This window comes from Podarcis filfolensis (genome assembly GCF_964270895.1).
Source record: "Podarcis filfolensis genome assembly, chromosome: 1".
In the NCBI taxonomy this organism is placed as follows: Eukaryota; Metazoa; Chordata; class Lepidosauria; order Squamata; family Lacertidae; genus Podarcis; species Podarcis filfolensis.
Window position 1 is genome coordinate 101,379,895 of NC_139604.1, and position 16,365 is coordinate 101,396,259.

At 41.9% G+C, this 16,365-nt stretch overlaps 1 protein-coding gene across 6 annotated transcripts in view; it reads left to right on the forward strand.

The window, feature by feature from the left end:
- Positions 1 to 16,365, forward strand: part of AKAP6 (A-kinase anchoring protein 6) — a 239,895-nt gene that overhangs the window by 77,582 nt on the left and 145,948 nt on the right. For all 6 annotated transcript variants that reach the window (XM_083608609.1, XM_083608610.1, XM_083608607.1 and 3 more), the window contains 3 exons: positions 5,876 to 5,998; positions 14,263 to 14,359; positions 16,047 to 16,210. In XM_083608609.1, the coding sequence (XP_083464735.1) occupies positions 5,876 to 5,998; positions 14,263 to 14,359; positions 16,047 to 16,210 (384 nt within the window). The remainder of the gene's footprint in view (positions 1 to 5,875; positions 5,999 to 14,262; positions 14,360 to 16,046; positions 16,211 to 16,365) is intronic.

The window sequence follows — 16,365 nt, forward strand, 5'->3', positions numbered from 1 at the left end:
ACACGTTTATACAGTACAGGACAGGACAGATATGTGAAGGAACACACATGAAATTGACAGGAACTGGAAGTAAACTGATCCATTCATCCCTGCAATGAAAGAATAAAGTGTTTGTAAACGGTACAACATAATGCACAATCTCTGGCATGATTAGGGATGTAAGAAGGTGCTTTGTTTTTGTTGCATGCAGCGCTGCTTCTGTTCCGCTGCAGTTTGTCTTCTGCCAAAAACTTCCTTATCCATCTCACTTAGGTAATTAACCATGCAAATGCTGTTGTCTTTACATAATTCCACCCCATTCATTTCAGTGCAAAGGACACACAATGCCAACGGAGGGGGAAATGTAATCAATTCTGTATTGTTTGTGGGTGGAAAGCCGCAACACAGGAAATACCAATAGCATTCACTGGATTGATTTCCATTCCAGACATAGGACAAATAAGCAAACACGAGTAGCCTTCCGCTTCTGTTTTCTCTGACATCTATTTTCTCTGACAGCTATTACTCTTAAATAGCTGCATATTGAGATATTTAAGGCTGATCCACAAATACATTGTGGGCCATCCCCATCTCACATTTTTCTAATGCTTTTCCATAGTGATGCTTGGGAGTTGATGTAGCAAAACGTAGGGGAGGTTGTTTTCTGCTCTTTTGCATTTGCTGCTACTGCATTTAATATCCTTCTCAGACGTGGCTACTTGGCACCCTCTTGAGGCCAACTGGTGCTGTTGCATCTCTTTCACATATTTGTTCTGTTGTTTTTAAATCAGGTCCAAATAGCTCAGTTGAGTGCAGTGGGACTAATTTCAACCAGCATGAGAGCATCCTGATTGAAGTCATGAAACACTTTTGAGGAAAAACAGGCAGAACGCCACATGTGAACTCAGGAAATGAAGTTAGATTTCGAAAACAGTTTTAACTTCTTTATTCATTCGTTCGTTCATTGATTCATTCATTTCCCAGCCATAACTGCTCAAACGGTATCCATACCAAATTCCAACCGTGGTTTGGTTAGTTGTATCTGGCTTCATAATTCCAGACTATTTGATTGTTTTTAATTTATCAGATTGAAGGCTGTGATCCCATTTCTTCCTCGCCCCTTTTTTTAGCCTCACAGCTATCATGTGGGGTGGATTAAATTGAAAGATAATAACTAGCTTGGGGGGGGGGGATCTGTTGAATGTAATGGCTGAGCAGGGGCACAAACACATTCCTCAGAGTCAGTATGGCCACATAACTATAGACGGAACACAATTGCCTCCTTTTGACGAGGCAATTGATTAATCACTGAAAGGGAGGTTTTTTCACTTTGAAAAGGGCTTCCTGTTTTCGGCTCATCCCTAACACACACCAAAACATGAAGGAATTCAAGACAGAAAGCTGTTATCAGAACCGTCTATTCTTAATGGCCTCTTTGGTTGGAATCTAAGGGTCAGTCCAGGCATGCACGGTCATTGCTTATTGGCTACAGCAGCTAGTTGTTGCCGAGAATAATATGAATCTGAGCACTCTCTGATGGATCTTCCCAAAATCAAGTATCAAGCAACCCTTTTCAGGTTTTTTCTTCTTCCAATTTTTGGAAATAATAACCACCAAAAATCTAGCAAATTATTTAGTATCACAGGGTAGTTCCTATGTCATATTCCTTAGTACAGCATCCCATTCAAATACATTGCTCGCATCTAGTCCAAAATAAACATACTTTGGGATGGAAGTAAATTCAGAATATGGAGTGAAAAATGGTAGATACTGCCCACAGAGCAACCTTCTCAGAGCTGGTATACATTTTTATTCTATTCTGGAGCTGCTTGTTTCTGGTAATTTTCACAGGGGGTATGAGGGATCGCTCGGTTGGTAGAGCATGAGACTCTTAATATTAGAGTTGTGGGTTTGAGCCTCACATTGGGTGAAAGATTCGTTCATTTCAGGAGGGATGGATTAGATTGCGAACCGCCCTGAGACCTGCGGGTATAGGGCGGTATATTACATACATACATACATACATACATACATACATACCCTCATGGTCCCTTCCAACAATTCTATGATCCCTTCTCACCCACTGTTATATCTAACACTGGCTACCACTGCCTTTGCCAACCTGATGCCCTCCAGATGTTTTGGACTATAACTTCCATCAGCCTCATACAGCACACCATTGGAGAATCATAGAATCGTAGAGCTTACAGTCTAGAACTAGAGGCAATGCAGAGAACAGAGGCAGGAAGAGAAGTGAGACAGGGTGAATAAGGGGAAGGGTATGTGGTTATTTCAGCCACAGGTAGACTTAAGCCCTATTCAGATGTTTCCCACTCCTTGTTTACCATCAGGAAGAAGGCAAAGGCAAAAAGGAGTGAAGCCATTGAACCAGTCCCACCACACGCGTCTTGTGGGGCTGAACCTCTGCATCAGAGAGCCTGCTATACTCCCTGCATGATTTAGAACTCTGATTTTCTAGGGTTCCAAATCTTATGGGAACTTACTGGACTAGAAAAAACTCTCCACTGCAGCAACCAACCCATGTAGGGCTGTAGGAATGATAATGGGGATGGGGAGAGGCAACAGACTCATACCCACTAATCACATAGAGTGGGAAGATCAAAGCAATAGATCTTAGTTGCACTTGGACCATAGAATTTAAGAACTGTAGAGTTGGAAGGGAGTACGAGAGGCATCTAACAGGGACACGGGTGGCGCTGTGGGTTAAACTACAGACCCTAGGGCTTGCCGATCAGAAGGTCGGCGGTTCGAAACCCCGCTACGGGGTGATCTCCTGTTGCTCTGTCCCTGCTCCTGCCCACCTAGCAGTTTGAAAGCACATCAAAGTGCAAGTAGATAAATAGGTACCTCTCCGGCGGGAAGGTGAACAGCATTTCCGTGCGCTGCTCTGGTTCGCTAGAAGTGGCTTAGTCATGCTGGCCACATGACCCGGAAGCTGTACGCCGGCTCCCTCGGCCAATAAAGCGAGATGAACGCTGCAACCCCAGAGTCGGCCACGACTGGACCTAATGGTCAGGGGTCCCTTTACCCTTTACCTTTACGAGAGGCATCTAGTTCCAATTCCCTGCAATGCAGTAATTTTTTGCCTAACGTGGGGCTTGAACCTGTGACCCAGAGATTAAGAGTCTCATTCTCTACCAACTTGAGCCATCCCAGCCATAACCCAGTCATATTGGGTAGAGAAGTCATTATTAGACTATACCTGGAAAGAAATATTGCAATTCACCCCCGAAGGTGCACTTTTCCATTGTCTCCCAGGACAGATGGATACAAGCATCCAACAATGCTAGCCCCTTAAATTATGATTATTGTCATTCCAAGCATGAGCAGAGGTGAGATACCTATTTTGAAACCAACAACAGCGGTTGCTCCAAATTTACTGTGTTTGCCGAGGTCACGTATTTCTGATGTAGTCAGCATCAGTTGTTGACTCTTACCACACCTGGGCCGGGAACAAGCGAAAGTTGGACCGATACGGGGAGGTGGGGTTCTGTTTTATTTATTAAGGCATTCCTGCAACACCTTTCACATCAGGTGGTGAACAGCAATTTTAAAAGTACAAACATTGACATTAAAATTACAATAAATGAAATGTAGCTGAAAGCCCAGAGCAGGGTTGAAGTCAATAACCAGCCAGTTGAAAAATCAGTACCTGCAGGAGCCTGGGAGCACAGGTATGTTTGTAATAAGTGCCGAAAGGCCATCCATATTGGCACTAGAAGATCACTAGAAGAATGCTCTATCGTGTGTTATCATAAAACACCTTTGTCTGAAATAACTGCTGGCAATACCTGGTATACTGCACTTTAGCCTCCAGGTGGTGCTGTCTGCTTGAATAATGGGATTTAGGAACTGGACAGTGTTATCTATCTTCTGACAGTAATTTCAGTGTCAGGCTTTTAGTATTCTAAATAATTTTCAATCTCTACAGTTGTTTTCTTTTGAACAGTCTCCATAAAATTTTACAGACATCATCTGAAAAATAGTGGGATTATAGTGATTTGTGCTTTACACCAGAAAAGGGCCTTTTTCTGGAAGCAGGGATAGCCACCTCTTCTTATGCCACTACTTCTATATTTTATCTTATCCTTGACTGTTGTTTACCAGAAGCATGTCTGCTTTGTAAAGTGTCATTGCAAGGGGAACAATTACGTTATTTTTTTACAGATGAGTTACACTTGTCACCTCTTTGTGCCATATTAGTGCATATGTCTCAATATCACAGGTTAAATATTCTCTATCACTGTTTTTCGTTATGTCATTTTGTGGCTATGCATATGCAAGAAAATGAGATATAAATTGCTGGTGTTAGGATGCTTTTAAATAAGATCATGCGGTATAAAATATTTATATGTTGAACGTAACTATCCTTTTTACTGCTGTTGTTAGGAATAACTTTGCAGGATATTTCACAGAGTTTTCACATTCCTAGATTGTGACCGTACTTCCTTCTCATCACTTGTCCCTGATCTATCTAGAAGTCATATGCACTGATGAGAAGCAGCTCTTGGCTCACAGATCGAGAGCCATAGACACAAAACAGCTGCTGCGTTTTGTGTGATTCTGCCAAGCAGCCCAGTAGCTGGGACCGCATGTGTGTAGCATTGCAAAAGAAGCGACCGTTGCACTGACAAATTATTTGGAAGGGGAAGAAGGGGCTTGATTCAATCTGTCTGTCCCCTCTTTCAGTTTCCCATCCAAAGCGTTAGTGAGGGAACATTGCCGTATTTCAGTGGCAGAGCATGTGTTTTTGCACACAGAAGATACAAGTGCAATCCCCAGCCTCTCCAGGAAGGACTGGGAAAAGGGTGGGCACTATTGTCTGAAGACATGGAGAGCTGATGCCAGTCAGTATACATCAGGGGTGGGAAACCTCTGGCCCTTCAGAGTTTGTTGGACCACAACTCCCCACCATTCCTGATCACTGGACATACTCACGGTTGTGACTGATGGGAAATCTAGGCCAATACCCTCGATGGCCACAGGTTTCCTCTTTGTGATGTAGACTATACTGAGGAAGCTGGCTCAATGGTCTGACTCAGCATAAGATGGTTCCCTTATTTTATAAGGCTGTGCATGAAGGGTGATGTTAGCTACACCCATGCAGGGCTGGATCAGGGCAATTGTCTTAAATCTTTTACAAACACAACACTTACCTCGGGAAGTTCAGCAACAAGGACTTCTGCAAAAACCTTCCCTTTGTTCTCCCACTGAAGCTTCTACAGTATCTTTATTTGCTTTTGCTAATTTATTCATTATCCTTCAGCTAGAGGAACCCTTAAAGCAACTTGCCACATATTTAAAAGCAAATACAAAAGTATTTCCATAAAATCACACACACACACACACACACACACACACGCCCAGAAGAACTGAGAATGTAAAAACTACAGCAAAGCTAAAACCAGTTATACCAGCAGGAAGAAAGCGCAAAAGAGTTCAAATATTTGATGAAATACAAACACCTGGATAAGGAAGGGGGAACCTGTGGCCCACCAGCACACTATTAGCCATGCTGGCTGGGGAAGATGGGGGCTAGAACCCAGCATCCGGGAGAAGGCAGTTCTTGACTGAGAGATGGACAGATCTGCCAATGTCAGATTTTCAGTTTCTTATTTTTGTGTGTTTGTACTATGCCATGATTTTACTTAGTGTTGATGTGCAAACCAGGCCGGCAGATGCTATGCCCAACCTTCTTCCATCTTCATAAGCAAGAACTGCCACATTCTTTTAGTGTAGCTAGTTGCTACGTTCAGAGCAGTGCCATATTCCTTTAATTAAAATAAAGACATAACATTATTGTTTTTACCTGATTGTCATTTTACTAACAGCCATGCCATTGTCCCCCCCCCCACCCCTTTTCTTTTTGTGGAAGGGATTTGTAAGCAAGCTAGACGAATTCATCCACTGGTTGAATGAAGCCATGGAAACAACAGAGAACTGGACTCCTCCTAAAGCAGAGACAGACAGCCTTAAGCTCTACCTGGAAACACACTTGGTAAGACAAGATTATTGATTGAAGCTGACAATGATTTCCCCCTTCCCTCTTTATGTAGCTTATCCCTGGGCCTTTAGCGAAAGTGTATATATTTTGTTAAAATACATAAAACCACAACAATGTAAAAAGAACGAGTAACAGCCCAACATTTGATCAGCAACAATTAGCTTTCTGCCCCCAAGCTGCACACCTGCTCCCATGTAAGAGTTCAGCTCCTTCCAGAGCAGGTTGAACCCCACCCATTCAGTCTAGGGAACCGCCCACTAACAGTGCCACAGTCAGAAAGCACACCACAACATACAGGAAAAGAAACAATTCAAGGAATTCAGGATTTAGGAGACTGGGGTGAGAGTTTTCTCTGTGCTGGTCTTATTCCTCCTGGGTTGAATAATTCCTCGGTTGTCAATACACTGGCACATCATAGTGGAATCATTCTGAATGTCGTTGAGCTAAAGTTGGTGACCATACGATGCATTAACGTACATTGAAAATCACAGCACAGTTTTGCACCGGTAGAGTAATTGTCAAGGTAGTAGCAGGCAAAGGGGCCCTGGAGGCTTGTAGTGCAATCAAAATCTCCAAGCTCTACCTGAAGCAAGGTGCACGCAGCCTTGTGCATCACAAACAGTGGCCAATCCACCTCTGTTTATGTGGCCAGTTCACATCCATATGTGCATTATAATCTGCAGAGACTTTCTTCATTCTGCTGGAGCTTTGGAACTGAGTTTAATGTTGAGGAATGCTGTCCAAAAAAAGATCAAAGCTAGTTGTTGAAGTGTCACCTGCATGTTTAATCAAGGGGTTAATATAATGTGGGGGCAGGGAACCTGCAGTTTCACTTTGAATGGTATGCAGGTTTATATATTCCCAGATTACATGCACACACAAAGTTTCTGTCACCTAGCCTTCTGAAACTTACTTCTTGATTACACATACATAGGATTGCACTGAACGTTAATGAAGGGGCATTGTTTTATTGGAAGACAGAACTAGTCATTGCTTTGTGATCTATATTTTATTAATTAGAATGTCAACTTTGCATTTGCTCTTGGCCTGGCAGAAACGCTAATCTGTGTTTAAACAGAAGTCTAAGAAATTAAGTTCCCATTAAGGGCAGTGACAAAATGATCTGGATATCGTATTTGCATTTGGCACTAACTGAAGGAGTGGAAATGGCAAAAGCCTGGCTGCCCCCAAATCATCTGTCCCATGACACTCCTCACACAGCTTCCGACAGCAAGCCCTGGGTTTAAGTCTCAAGCCATCTTGCTGTGGAAAAAGTTCCATGTGTGTTCACCTGTTAGGTCCAGGGGTCAGCAGACTTTTTCAGCAGGGGGCCGGTCCACTGTCCCTCAGACCTTGTGGGGGGCCGGACTATATTTGAGGGGGGGAGAATGAACGAATTCCTATGCCCCACAAATAACCCAGAGATGCATTTAAAATAAAAGCACACATTCTACTCATGTAAAAACACACTGATTCCCGGACCGTCTGTGGGCCGGATTTAGAAGGCGATTGGGCCGGATCTGACCCCCAGGCCTTAGTTTGCCGACCCACATGTTAGGACTTCCTTCTTTGAGCAAAAAGATGTGCAAATGCCCTCTTCACACTGTTGAGCATCAAACTGGGGAAGAGAGGTGTCAGTAGTGCCCAGGAGAAACATATCAGTGCTCACAGAATGGAAATTGTGTGTGTGTGTGTGTTTTGTGGGTGCTTCAAACCCAAATATGTGCAGGCTAAATATTTTTAAAGAACAAAAGAGGACTATCTCCATAAACACTGTGAGTTTATACACTCTCACAACTTACAAATAATTACTTTTTGCACAATTCAGTTCTGTTTCCAGTGCTTTGCCAAGGCCTGAGTTTAAGCCTTCAGCCTTCTTGGATTCAAACTAGAACTTATACCTCTGTTGTGAGTAACCTGTGACCCTCCAGATATTACTGTTCTCTGTCTCCCATCATTCCCGGCCAGCATGGCCAATGGTCAAGAATGTAGCGCAGCAACAGATGGAGGGTCAAAAGTTCCCCACTCCTGTTTTGTCCTGTTTTTGTTGCTCTTTTGCCAACGCAAAAGAACTTTCCCATTTCTGTTTCAAAAAATACTTATTTGCATTTTTTTAAAAGATGCCATACACATTCATTTATTGGAGATCTGAAACAACTTTTCCAAACACATTTCTAAAAAGAAGGATTTCATTTCACCTTCAGACTGTGTAAAGTATATTGTCATAGGCAGAAGCTGCTTTGGGTAATGCTAACAAAAGAAAAACACTCAAGGGAAGACTGCTAGAATGTTTTGTTGTAATAATTATTGCAGAATGGGTTCATGTGTTATTACATGTATGTGTGGCAAAACTGATCTATGTTAAGGGGGGGGGACCATGTTGTTCTGCCCTCCCAGGGCTGGAGCATTTCAGAACACAGATTTGGGGAAATCACAAGTTTTAAACCTCATGCACAGTGATGGCGCCGGTTAGTTCCATGCTGTCATATCAGGGAGAGAAGGCGAGAGATTACGGCTCATATTTGCTATGCATAATCTTTAGGTGAATTTACATGATCCCCCCCCCCATGAGTAGATTTGTTTTGTCTATGTGCTCTGTGTGTGTGTGTGTGTGTGTGAGAGAGAGAGAGAGAGAGAGAGAGAGAGAGAGAGAGAGAGAGAGGGAGAGTGAGAGAGAGAGGGAGATATAAGTAGGTAGTGAGGAAGTAGGTGGAGAGGAAGGAAAGTCTTCATACTACAGTATTAGGAAGCAAGAGCGGTACAAGCAATAGGCAAAGGATCACAGCAACAGCAGCAAGCTGCAGGTGGAAGTGAATCTGGGGTGTGGAATAGAAATATGAATAATAGCAGCAAATCAGGATCTTGATAGGGGGTGAGGGGACAAGGAATTATAAATCTACATGGCGGGACAATGTGCTGCACATATCTGCTGCAGCAGTAGACTATGTTAATCAACCCAATGATTTTCTAGTCTTCTGGAGACATTGCATTTGCTGGAAGGAATCTAAAAGAGTAGGAATAGAGATGGCAAGGCCTGGAAAAATCCCAGGGGGGGACACACCTTTTTTTCTGTCTTTTTCCAAAGCTGTTTTCCCCCTGGAAAAACTGAAGAAAACAGTTTGATATAGTTTGATTATTCCACCCAGTCCCGTCCCCCCCACCGCCATTTTTCTGAAAAAAAAACAGCTTTGGGAAAAACAAGGGGGAAACTGGTTACTTTCCAATTTTTCCGGGTTTTTTCCAGGCCTTCCCATCTCTAAGTAGGAACAAGGGATTCCATATACTGGCCTGCCCCACCTCCAGTGACAGACAGACTCACAAAGTACATAGGTTGTCTCAAAAGATTTTTTTAAAAAACCAAACTTTCATTTTAAATACAGTGGTACCTTGGGTTACATACGCTTCAGGTTACAGACTCCGCTAACCCAGAAATGGTACCTCGGGTTAAGAACTTTGCTTTAGGATGAGAACAGAAATCGTGCTCCGGCGGCGCGGCAGCAGGAGGCCCCATTAGCTAAAGTGGTGCTTCAGGTTAAGGACAGTTTCAGGTTAAGAATGGACCTCCGGAACGAATTAAGTACTTAACCTGAGGTACCACTGTACTAGAAAAAGTGAGTGGTGTTTTTTTTCCTAGAATCCCTGCTTCCCAATGGAAAATAATGCCAGCGATTGTGCACTTAAACACAGCTCTTTTGTTGATGCCATGAGTAACCTTTTTCAAAATAAAAGTTGTTTTTTATTGGGGAGGGGGAGGAAAATTAGGTAGCGGCAGACCTTGGTACCTCAAATTTCAGCGGCGCCCTCTGTGATGCCAAAATCTCTCTCTCTCTCTCTCTCTCTCTCTCTCTCTCTCTCTCTCACACACACACACACACACACATTTCTCGCCTTCCGTTGGACATCATAGTTGAAGCGCCCCCAAGGCTTGGCACCCAGTGTGACCAAACCAGTAGTGTTTTCCTAAATCTGCCATTGAAGGAGGGATGGCTAGCAATAGAGGCAAACTCAAGTGTGGAGATAGGGCTGTACTCAAAATGGAGTGGGACTTTTTGAATTGGGGGATCTTGCATGACTGTCAATGCTATCTGATCCCACCTGACATTTGCACACAGAATATTTACATAGTAGACAACACATGTAGAGACTTGAGCAGCCTTTGCCAACAACTCCCATGGGGCTGCAGTAGCCTCCCATGACTGCTTTTTGGAGAAATCCCTGGAGGTAGGAGTGGGACCACTGAAGCACAGCTCCCCCAAACCCCTTGAGATGCTCCAGAAGGGTACTATGGTCAACAGTATCAACAGTATCAAAATCCACTGAGAGTTCAAGGAGAATAAGCAAGGTTTCCCCATATCTCTCTCAATAAATGTCATCAGCCATGGTGACCAAGGCAGTTTCAGTCTCAGGACCAGTTCTGAAGCTCTACAGCAATGGATCCAAGACAGACTTACAAAGCATGCTTCCTTTCTTCTTATTCTTCACTTTGCTGTTTTAGGAACATGACATGCACTGGGTGTAATTCAGAACACAAACAACCACACATCTATTAGTATTGCAGTATGCAACCATACTGTCTGAAATATTTTCAAAATATTTTCGTAACCACATAAAGGTCTGGATTTTATTAAAACAATAACTACCACTATACCCAGTGTTAGAGACAGAGATACAGTCAGCTTCACCCAATGCTGTGTTAAGTATACCTTAGATTTTGCTGGCTGAGAAAAAAAGAAGAAAAGAACAATGTACATTGGCTTAGAAACAGTAGGCAGTACAGTATTCAACTGCAAAATTGCACTAGCTCAGTGGGTTGTCCCCTGTCTCTTCCACCTGCATGTTCCACCTCCAAATCTGCTTTGGAGAGTTGGGGGGACCCCTGGAACAGATTTAGGAGGTGCACAGGGAGAGGAGAGCAGGTGATTGTTCTGTTGCATTGTTCTGCCCGGACACTGAGGTCCAGTGCTGAGGGCCTTCTGGCGGTTCCCTCGCTGCAAGAAGTGAAGTTGCAGGGAACCAGGCAGAGGGCCTTTTTGGTAGTGGCACCCGCCCTGTGGAATGCCCTCCCACCAGATCTCAAGGAAATAAACAACTACCTGACTTTTAGAAGACATCTGAAAGCAGCCCTGTTTAGGGAAGCTTTTAATATTTAAGGACTATTGTATTTTAATATTTTATTGGAAGCCGCCCAGAGTGACTGGGGAAACCCAGTCAGGTGTGCGAGATATAACACTTTGTTGAATACGACATAGGATCTCAGCATTAGCATGCAGGAACAAAGAGCTTCATATATACACTGCAGCAATATTTAAGAAAAGGCTACATATATTTTTATTTAGCTAGGCATTTAGATTATGAAGGAATTCTCCCTCAGCTTGAAAGCAAGATGAGCTCTGCAACCCCATAGTCGCCTTTGACTGGACTTAACCGTCTAGGGGTCCTTTACCTTACCTTTACCTTTACTGCTCCTAGATGCCCACCTGCTCATGCTCTTACCTGTAAAACTGTGCTGTTGATGCCAGATCTGCCTAGTCTGTCAGCGTTGAGTTATTTTCTCTGGGAAGCAGCAAGCTTTAGCGCTGCAGAAGAAGAAAAAGGCGCACACCTGAATGGAGATAATGTAACGTGCCACTGACTACCATCTATTTTGCTCTTGTTTGCTACGATGCTTGCAGTTAGTGAAAAGAGTTCCCCCCTTAAGACCAATGTGTTATTGGTTAATCTGTTGCCAGATTTCGCTATTTGTGCTTTGCAGCAAATTAAGACGCCGAAGTCTAAATTCTGTGCAACTGTAAAATTGCAAATCAAGCCCCAGAGTTTTGGCCCATCTTTATTCATCATATTTTACTTCTTCAGTCAACATTATTACTGGTTAATAGGTGCACCTGTAAATCAAGCTGCATTGTATACTTGATATGTTATGTTAAATGAATCTTTTCTAGGGCAGCAAGTCTATTTTTTCTAATGAAGAAGAATACCTCATCTTTTCCAATTTTCCTATCAAACGCATCCCCATCATCTTGAGGCAGCGCTACATCCAGCTGCATCGATGCTCCGCTTCAATTACATGAAATTATCCAACCTACTCTCGGGCCCTTTAGGTTTTCTTTTGCTATATGAGGCACCCGCATGGTACATCTCTTGTGAAGTGCATGATTACAAACTATTCAACACAAGCCTGTTTTAAGTAAACAGTAAATTAAATATTGTCTGAGCTCACTTTCATGAAAGGAACTTCCAGAAAAGGTTTCATGGAAAGTGAAGCTTTACGAAAAGGAGCTGCACAAAAAGTAATGTTGTTTTTCTTCTTCTTATCTTCTGGATGCTTGACCCAGTTTATATTTTTGGCTCCGTCTCATTTTCATTCCGGTTTTGGCATTACTTGCCTAATAATATATATTTAAAAAGTTATTTTTGTGGGCCGTCTCAGTTTTTAAATGTGAGCATCCTTGTAGAAAATCAAAATGTTTAAATTGGGTTCCTTAGGTCCCTAAAATATATAATATTTGTTTTTAAAAGATTTCTAGATGACAAACTGAATGCCATAAAAAATAAATAAATAGCACAGCATGAAATTTGTGTTGGAGGCTTCGGGAGGGGCTTTCTATGATCATTGATTAGCGTTATCTAATGATACGAAGACAGAGAGAGGTCTTCCATCTTTAATTTCTTTATAGAATTTGACAGTGCATTTCTCACATGATACAGCAAACTGTAGCCGCCCAAATGCCAACTGCTGTGCTGCTTTTAAAGGCACGAGAGCCTTGTGTGCGGCAATTGTGTTTTATCAGCCTGCTCCTCACTGACATACCAGGGGACAAAGGCGAGCAGGCAGGTTGCTTTCAAAGTTTCACAAGACACCTATAGATTAAATTCAGTGTTGGATGCAAGCCGTGATGGAATTGGTTCCGCTCAGGAACAGACTCCTCTGATGTCATATGATGCCACATGGGCTGACCCAACCATCTGCCCAAAGTGGCCTGTGGAGGAGTGGGCACTTTTGCATCCATCCGGCTGGGCCAAAGTGAATCCTCACCCTGGTGTACAGTTGAAATACTGTAGTGAAGAATCAATATGGTGGTTGGATATCAAATGGCCTTGTTTGTTGTTTGTTTGTTTGTTTGTTTGTTTCCAGTGTTTCTGTGCCCCCTTTCAGGGAAAGTTCTTCCAAGGCAGCCCACCGCCCACAATAAAACACTGACTGAAATTTATATATACAATGAGACTAATGTGCACATCATTACACTGCAAAATCATATTGCTAGGATTTGTCATTTGACCTTTGCTGTCAGTATATTTTACAATTTTTCTAGCCCCTTCCAAATCATCCAAAAAATGGGCAATCTTCTAGCCATCCACTTCTCCTGGGTCCAGCTGTTTTGAATCTACATTCAAAGCTATGTACATTCAAAGCGAGGCAACGTGCAGGACTTTCTGCCTTGACAGGTGGAGAGATTGTTCCTATCATTTCTAGTGAAGTTAGGAGTAAAGGAAGGGAAAGGGAGCAGTAAGGGGGTGGGTTTACTTTCCCCCAGGGCTGAGTGCTATAAATGTGCAAGAATGAGTATGTTGTGTTCCGTGTATAAATGTAAGATTCTTTCCATTAAACTTTGCAGGTCTTCCCTTGTAAGGACTGCTGTGTGACATATATCAAATACTCAGAGGTGCACAAGTTCACACAGAGTTCCTCAAGTTCCTTTGTTGTTCTTCCTATGTCTAGTTGTCAAAATGAAATTGATTACCACCAAAATAAATACAATAGTGGACTATCGTGAACCTGAACAACAGAACGAATTTGTTGCAATATTTTGTTTTACTGGATAAAAATGTACGCTGCATATATTTATAGAAATCATTCATTCTCCAATATTTAAATTTATTTATTTATTTATTTAGAAAAAAGAGCATTCAAGAACTGATGGCTCTAGTTCAGTGTATTTTATAGGACACTGTTATTCCAACATATTGCCTACAGGTTACATGTTTTCATAAAACTTAATGAATTTCTAGATTTGTCAGCTGTTTCAACACAGATGCACTTTGCTAATCTTATGGAAACATTTTGAGCTCCGTTCTGAAATATCAATATATTGCAATATTCAGTATTGCAAATGTATGTGGCTGTTGGGTAAATGGCACTGCGGTTCTTGATAAAAATAGCAAGTAATTTAGTACGGATGCTTTATGTTAGAATGCATCTCTACCATTTCAGGCTATATATAAATATATATATATACATATATATATAATTTCCCTTGCAGAGTTTTAAGCTGAATGTAGACAGCCACTGTGCTTTGAAGGAAGCTGTTGTAGAAGAAGGACGCCAACTTCTTGATCTTATAGTATCTCACAAATCAGGTAAATCCTTCTGAATTATTGCAAGTCTTTATGTCTCCAGACTATTAAAGAATAAAGAAGCATTGCTGTAAATTACTGCATATATTCACTTCCTTATGTATTATTAATATTTACATTATCAGTTTGACCTTCAAGATTTATAAATGTTTCATATACTGCATACAATGCTGTGATACTTACAAAATGAAATACTGCCAGCAAATAGTCTGTTCATTTTATTTTGGTCTCAATGCTCAGCTGAGTTTCAATTGAAATTACATCACTGAAAACTTCACGCTGACATATTCTTTGATGTAGGTGCTATGGAAATAACATTAAGGTGATAAATTAGGATTTCATATCTATACACATATATATATTTTACATAGTCAGCATGAGTAATCGCATTGCTAAATGCTCCTTTGCCATTTAAGCTAATTCTTACTGCAATTTTAAAGTATTTATTAGGAAAGATTTTAAGATTAGGAATATTATTTCCTTTAGTTATGCTTGTCCTTTTCAGTAAAAGCCTTAAGTCAGAATGAATAATAACTTTTGTCATGTTTTTGGAACTTTGCATGACTAGTTTAATAGGATGGTTTAATAGGATGCCTAGAAATTTGAGACTTTATTTTGGTCTGGTTGGAAAAAGGCATCTCCCCTCAAGATGAAGTTGTCCTCTGGGTTTTAGTGTGATTATTATTTGAGTTTTTACATCTATTACTTCTCTACCTGCATACACTCTGATAGAACATGAAACAGACTTTTCTCTCAAAACATTCATGCTATGTTAAGCCAGTTGGCTGATTTGCATAATTTCCTGAATGTATCTCTCTCAAAAAAAACAGCCTGATAGGTCACTGAATATCTGTTAAATATGGTTTTTTTTAAAGAGAGAGAGAGAGAGAGAGAGAGAGAGAGAGAGAAGAAGAAGATGAGGGCAATAGCTAATATATGTCTGGAACAGCATTTTGTTCAGTGAACAGGGCTGAAGTATGAATTTGTCACTTGTTTCTTCAACATTAAAGGTAAAGTTAAAGGTAAAGGACCCCTGACAGTTAAGTCCAGTCATGAACGACTGGGGTTGCGGCTCTCATCTCGCTTTACAGGCCGAGGGAGCCAGCGTTTGGCCGCAGACAGTTTTTCCGGGTCATGTGGCCAGCATGACTAAGCCGCTTCTGGTGAACCAGAGCAGCGCATGGAAACACCATTTACCTTCCCGCCAGAGCGGTACCTATTTATCTACTTGCACTTGACGTGCTTTCGAACTGCTAGGTTGGCAGGAGCAGGGACCGAGCAACGGGAGCTCACCCCGTCGCGGGGATTCGAACCGCCGACCTTCTGAATAGCAAGCCCAAGGCTCAGTGGTTTACACCACAGTGCCACCTACGTCCCTTCTTCAACATATATTGCTTTATTTTTCTGTTTTCAGTCAGAACTTATAGCAGATCACGTTTTGCCACGTGTGTCACATTTTGGTCCCATCCAGTCGTTTGCAATGTCAATAGGTTAGAATTCCAGATCAGATTTCTCAGTAAAGTGTGATGAAATACTTAAGGTCAAGGGGATTTCATCCCCCCCCTGTTCTTTTTGTTCCCCTGGGAAATTCTTTGCTGCCTTTAGTATAAATAATGTTATTAAAGGATGAAGTCGAATGCATGACTTAATTTGTTTCTCTCTCATTTTATTTATTTTTTTCTGCGAGAAGGACTGAAGGACATGCTGCAGATGATTGCAAGTCAGTGGAAGGAACTACAGAGGCAAATCAAACGACAACACAGCTGGATTCTGAGGGCTCTGGGTATCATCAAAGCAGAGATACTTGCTACTGATGTGTCTGCGGAGGATGAGGAAGGGACTGAGAGCCCCAAGGTAAAGTGGCTTGAAGTTTGCCTTATTTCCTCTTATTTCCTCCTCCTTTTGAACTAGGCACCACTGAAGTTTTCTTTCCACCCTAAGGCTTTTCATTTCTACTGGGTAAATTTTTCTATAAACAAAATAAAAAGTCTTACTCTGAAACAATACCA